Here is a 5,709-nt window from a genome sequence, read left to right on the forward strand (position 1 = left end):
CCTTCCTTCCTCTCTCTCTTTCTTTCCTCCCCACACTCCTTGCAAAGGGCAAAAGTTTTCAAAAGTTATCTCTGCCTGTTTCTGTTCCCCTCGGTGAATTTTCACCAATCTCTGTGTGAACGAAACCACCAACTCTGGTCTCTTCCGGGTGTACATAAACGACGATCAAGGATAAGAGGTGTCATCTGAGACGCACACAGCCGCTGGTGTTTGAGTGCTTGCTCGTGTAATGCCAGCTTCCCGAGGTCCTGCCCCACTCTTCTAGGTAAACAGACTCATTTCTAAGACCCCGAGAGGCGTGAAGACTTCCATTTCATCTGGTGTAATAAGAGTGGCCCCTCGGAGAGAAACTCAAGCCTCCGCCCGCACAGATGCTGGGGCAGACAGACGTGGGCAAGGAGGGGAAGGGAGCAGGGCGTGCTCTGCCTTCCCTTGGTTCCAGCCGCCCGAGAGCTTGAACTACTGAGCGCCCCCGCGCTGGATAACTCAAGTACCTGCACAAAACTCCTCAAATGTCTCTGCATGTGGGGTTGTCCTCCTGGAAGAATCGCGCGTCTCCTGCTGTGGACGTGAGCAGGGAAGGATACCGACCAGGCGGAGCTCCCGGGGAGTGGTGTCGTGTTGAGGAGGCCTTTGAATCCCGGTCCATCTTCCCACCGCCGCTGTTTTAGCGAAACCCATAGGACTGTCAGAGCTGAATGCTGGGCCACACAAGCCAGACCCTCTTTGTCCTGTGTGCTCCTGCCCGGAGCTGCCCAATCCTACCTTCTTCCTTAAGGTTCCTTGGCATTCAAAACAAAGGGCGGGGCGGGGCGGGGCGAGAAAGGCGGGGTGAGAAAGTGCAGAGCGCGAGACCTCTGGCAACGTCGCTGCGGCGAGCAAGGGAGTTTTGACAAAGTGGGTGAAGGGGATGAATGGCACCCGCTAAGTGTCCCGCTGCCCGGGGCAACCTGGGCGTTACCGACACCCGACGTGCAGGCAGGGTTTGGGAATCCCGACGACGACCTAGCAGAAACCTGGCGGTACCAAGGTGGCGGGTGGCGGATTTGCCCCGTCCCACCAGCCGGAGCGCCGCGCCTCTGGGGGCCACTTCCGGCGGGGGTGTGGAGGCCGCGGGAGCAGCGCACCCGCTGGGGAAGAAGCCGGGCCAGCCGAGTCCGGACCGCTCCCTAGGGACTCTTCGTCGTCTCGGCCCGTCCTGGAGCCCAAGGCCCCTCGTCTCCTGTCCCGACAGCTTACAACCCGGGGCCACCGTGGGGCACGTGAGGACACCCCAGGAAGAGAGCACGCATGCCCGCCCCACAGAGGCCGAAGTGGGGGTCCTGGCCGCACCCGAAAAAGGGAGCCAACAAACGGGACGGGACGCCCCTGGACTCGGCGCGTGGCCCCGCGAGCTACCTGCCGGGAGACACTCAGCTTTACCCGGTTCTGGTGTCTCATCCGCCCGGTGCGGGGGGGGGGGGGGGGGGCGGGTCTGCTTTGTACAGGGGAGGTGGTAGAGTATGAGAGCGTCGGCCGGGAGAGAGCGAAGACGAGTGGCACAGCTTCTTTCAGGTGCCGTCGTGGGTGGCTCTGAAAAGAGCCTTTGGATGGGATGGAACCTCGAGCCGAGCGCGCACTTTAAGCCCGCTCCCCGCGGATGCGGCGAGCCAGCTGGATGTCCTTGGGCATGATGGTGACGCGCTTGGCGTGGATAGCGCACAGGTTCGTGTCCTCGAACAGCCCCACCAGGTAGGCCTCGCTCGCCTCCTGCAGCGCCATCACGGCCGAGCTCTGGAAGCGCAGGTCCGTCTTGAAGTCCTGCGCGATCTCGCGCACCAGCCGCTGGAACGGCAGCTTGCGGATCAGCAGCTCGGTGGACTTCTGGTAGCGCCGGATCTCCCGCAGGGCCACGGTGCCCGGCCGGTAGCGGTGCGGCTTCTTCACGCCGCCCGTGGCGGGCGCGCTCTTGCGGGCCGCCTTGGTGGCCAGCTGCTTCCGCGGGGCCTTGCCGCCGGTCGACTTGCGGGCGGTCTGCTTTGTACGGGCCATAGCGAACCAAAACACCAACTCACCAGCGCAGCGGCAGCGAGAGTAACGGGGCCTCGGCCCGCCGCCGCACTCTTTATAGGCACCGTCTTCTTCCGATCGGGCGGGGCGATAATTGAAAGTCCCGCGCTGGCTGTCCATTGGCTGTGACGTCACCCGCCCCGGCATCACTCATTGGCCTGGGCAGAATCCTCCCTACCCCGCCCACTCGCCTCGCTTTCTACTTTCCAGTTCGCCAAGTCTTTCTCCTACCTTGTTTTTCCTTTCTTTTCCGCGGGCGGGGAGGCGGGAGGCGGGGGGGGGGGGGGGGGCTCATTTTTGAGCTCAACTCTGTCCGAATCTTCCTCCCTGACCCTTTTACCCCTTTGCCGCGCAGTACCCTCTTCCTTCCCTCGCGGGCTCCCCAACTCCCACCTCACTCTTCCGTTTGCTCCCCGCCCCCCAAAGCGCCTTGTCCCCTTCCAAGAGCCCCCTCGTTGGTGTGATGGATCTTCTTTTCCCGCCTTGTCGGTACTTTTCGGATGGGAAAGTTGTCGGTCTCACCCCACCCCCTCGCCTCCCGAGCGCAAGATCCCGCCTCCGGGAACCCAAGCGGGGACCTGTCCCTCCGCTTCGAAGGCGGCCTCCTCACTTTTACTTGAGACAGGCGGCTCAGCTAAGCCAAGGTCAGGGCCGCCACACTCCCGCAAACTGCCAGCTCCCCTGCCGACTGGGGGTGCACGTGTGTGTTGGGCAAAGGCCTCGCGAGCCCGGGAGTCGCGTACTTGGCACCCACTCCCGAGGGAGGAGCCCGGGGGCCACCCAACAGTACTACTCCTAGCGCAGTCGACCGTGGCTGCGCCCAACGGGCTCTGGCTCCTCTCCCTGCCTTCAAGTCCTAAGTAAGATCTACGAGATGGTTGAGGCGCAAGATTTGAGAGGCCAGGAGCGGCTCGGCGACTACTGGCCAATAGTGGAACGGAGAAGAGTCGCTACTGTGAACAACTCTTTATTTGAAAGGGTGGGTGGCTCTTAAAAGAGCCTTTGATTTCACGGGTACCCCTTTGCCACCAGGGCTGGCTGAGCTTCCGGACGCCGGCCTCACTTGCCCTTTGCCTTGTGGTGGCTCTCCGTCTTCTTGGGGAGCAACACGGCCTGGATGTTGGGCAGCACGCCGCCCTGGGCGATGGTGACTTTGCCCAACAGCTTGTTCAGTTCCTCGTCGTTGCGGATGGCCAGCTGCAGGTGGCGGGGGATGATGCGCGTCTTCTTGTTGTCGCGGGCCGCGTTCCCCGCCAGCTCCAGAATTTCCGCCGTCAGGTACTCCAGCACCGCCGCCATGTAGACCGGCGCGCCGGCCCCCACCCGCTCGGCGTAGTTGCCCTTGCGCAGCAGGCGGTGCACTCGCCCCACCGGGAACTGCAGGCCAGCGCGGGACGAGCGAGACTTGGCCTTGGCGCGGGCCTTGCCTCCTTGTTTGCCACGGCCAGACATGATGGCTACGCTCACCGCGACCACCTCCCGCTTGACGGCCGAGAATAGTCGCCGCAAACGCCGCCGCTTCAGCCTTTTATAGGCAGAACCCGGATTGTCTACGGGGCACTTTGATTGGCTAAGGCAGATCTTTGTTCTGACGACCAATAGGCCGGCTCGGCCAGAATCCGCTCATTTACATAATCTCGTCCCCCTCGCAGGAGCGCGGCCGAAAACTCGCGAATCACGACGCAGCGTAACCAGAACCTTAATTTGTGTGGGGCCTCTTTAAGTACCGAGTCGCTTCCGGTAGCCTCGGCCTTACGGTGGGGTTTGCGTTCCCGGTGGTCGGCGTCCGTGCCTTGTGCTCGCCGCTATGCCCGAGCCGGCAAAGTCCGCCCCCGCGGCCAAGAAGGGCTCGAAGAAGGCGGTCACCAAAGCCCAGAAGAAGGACGGCAAGAAGCGCAAGCGCAGCCGCAAGGAGAGTTACTCCATCTACGTGTACAAGGTGCTCAAGCAGGTGCACCCCGACACCGGCATCTCGTCCAAGGCCATGGGCATCATGAACTCGTTCGTCAACGACATCTTCGAGCGCATCGCCGGCGAGGCCTCCCGCCTGGCGCATTACAACAAGCGCTCGACCATCACCTCCCGGGAGATCCAGACCGCCGTGCGCCTGCTGCTGCCCGGCGAGCTGGCCAAGCACGCCGTGTCCGAGGGCACCAAGGCCGTCACCAAGTACACCAGCTCCAAGTGAGTCCCTGCCGGGACTCGGCGCTCGCACGGGTCGCCGGCCGCTTGACTCCAAAGGCTCTTTTCAGAGCCACCCACCTTCTCGGGGAAAGAAGCGGTTTTTCCCTATTTCAAAATGTTATTTTTCCATGCTATTTATTCTTTTTAATATCAGCCTTTTCCTTTGCATGACAAGAAAGGACTCTAAGATTGGACCTGAATCTTCTAACATTGTGGAGAGCTAGAGTACGTGTATTTGTTCTCAAAAGTAACCCAGCTTTAACAGTGAAGCGGTCAGCAATGCATGGCAGTCAACGTGTAAATATACTCATGATTATAGAAATTAGTGCTAAGGAGTGTTTGCTGTAAGGTAATTAGCTTGAATCTGTTTATTGTAATTGCATTTTTTCTTTGGAAAATTAATGTGTTTGTAAACATGGAAAGCAGTACTTCTGAAACCACGCCCAACACCCATAAATAAATTTTTCTCGGTACCTCGATATCTTGATTCTGTGGTTGAAGTAATTTCTAGTTTACACACTTTTTGCCCCAATTCGGTGTTTCTTTCAGGTACACTGAATCGGTACGTATTCACCAATCAAATTGGAGACGTTAAAGTGTCAGAATAAGATAATGCAAAAGCCACTCATTTATAATAAACCCTTCTTGCTCAGGTTGATAACCTACATTCTCCATAATTGTAGTTTTGCTCCAACCTGGATAAGGGAGGAGGAAAGAGGGTTTATAAATCCAGAATCTGGGCCTGTTAATCATAAAATGTCCAGAAACATTGTTAAAACTACTTAGGCCTTAAAAATATGTGTGCTTAGGGGCACCTGGGTGGCTCAGTTGGTTAAGCGTCTGACTGCGGCTCAGGTCATGATCTCCTGATGTGTGAGCGGGGGTTCAACCTTGGGCTCTGTTCTGACCACTCAGCCTGGAGCCTGCTTCAGATTCTGTGTCTCCCCCTCTCTCTGCTCCTCCCATGCTCATGCTCTGTCTCTCAATAATAAATAAGTGTTAAAAAATAAATTAAAAAATACCGTTTGCTTAGAGCAGTTCATTTTCTTTTTATCTGAAAACAGGGGCACTAAATATTAGAGAATAAAAAGGTCTTCTCCATTTCTGAGTTAGATATTTAAAAGCAGTGTTTCCTAAAACAGTTCAAAGGCCATTAGACCCTGAATCAATCAGTGGGTTTATCCCTTAACCCCCACATACTTCCACTGAACCCAAATCACTGGGGCACTGTGATTGGTGGGGTGAGAACAGAGTGGGACACACCAGGTGATTCATGTTTCATAACCGACGTATTGGCTATGTAGTTGACATGTTATTTGGTAACAATCTGTTTGCAGTTTTCAGTTACCATCCAGACATTTCCTCTTTCCTAAATTGTCTTTTCCCAGAATTATTCATAATATTACATACAAAACTAGCTTCATTTTTTCTCTCATTAATCCGGGGCACCAAATATAGCATAAGACTTTGCCTTTC

At 57.0% G+C, this 5,709-nt stretch overlaps 3 protein-coding genes across 3 annotated transcripts; 1 reads left to right on the plus strand and 2 right to left on the minus strand.

Moving 5' to 3' along the window:
- Window positions 1-1,563: 1,563 nt before the first annotated feature.
- LOC147578334 (histone H3-like) lies at window positions 1,564-2,251 on the minus strand. The gene has a single exon (XM_086718067.1). It carries the CDS (start codon window positions 2,194-2,196, stop codon window positions 1,621-1,623), a length of 576 nt encoding a protein of 191 aa, XP_086574193.1. The 5' UTR covers window positions 2,197-2,251; the 3' UTR covers window positions 1,564-1,620.
- Window positions 2,252-3,000: 749 nt separating this feature from the next.
- On the minus strand, window positions 3,001-3,584 carry LOC147578335 (histone H2A type 2-A). The gene has a single exon (XM_086718068.1). The coding sequence runs from the start codon at window positions 3,499-3,501 to the stop codon at window positions 3,109-3,111; it is 393 nt and encodes a 130-aa protein (XP_086574194.1). The 5' UTR covers window positions 3,502-3,584; the 3' UTR covers window positions 3,001-3,108.
- Window positions 3,585-3,685: 101 nt separating this feature from the next.
- On the plus strand, window positions 3,686-4,712 carry LOC147578336 (histone H2B type 2-E-like). Its single transcript, XM_086718069.1, has one exon. The coding sequence runs from the start codon at window positions 3,857-3,859 to the stop codon at window positions 4,235-4,237; it is 381 nt and encodes a 126-aa protein (XP_086574195.1). The 5' UTR covers window positions 3,686-3,856; the 3' UTR covers window positions 4,238-4,712.
- The last annotated feature ends 997 nt before the right edge of the window (window positions 4,713-5,709 follow it).

This window comes from Puma concolor, chromosome C1 (assembly GCF_028749965.1).
Source record: "Puma concolor isolate L17-30 chromosome C1, mPumCon1.1.hap2, whole genome shotgun sequence".
NCBI classification, from domain to species: Eukaryota; Metazoa; Chordata; class Mammalia; order Carnivora; family Felidae; genus Puma; species Puma concolor.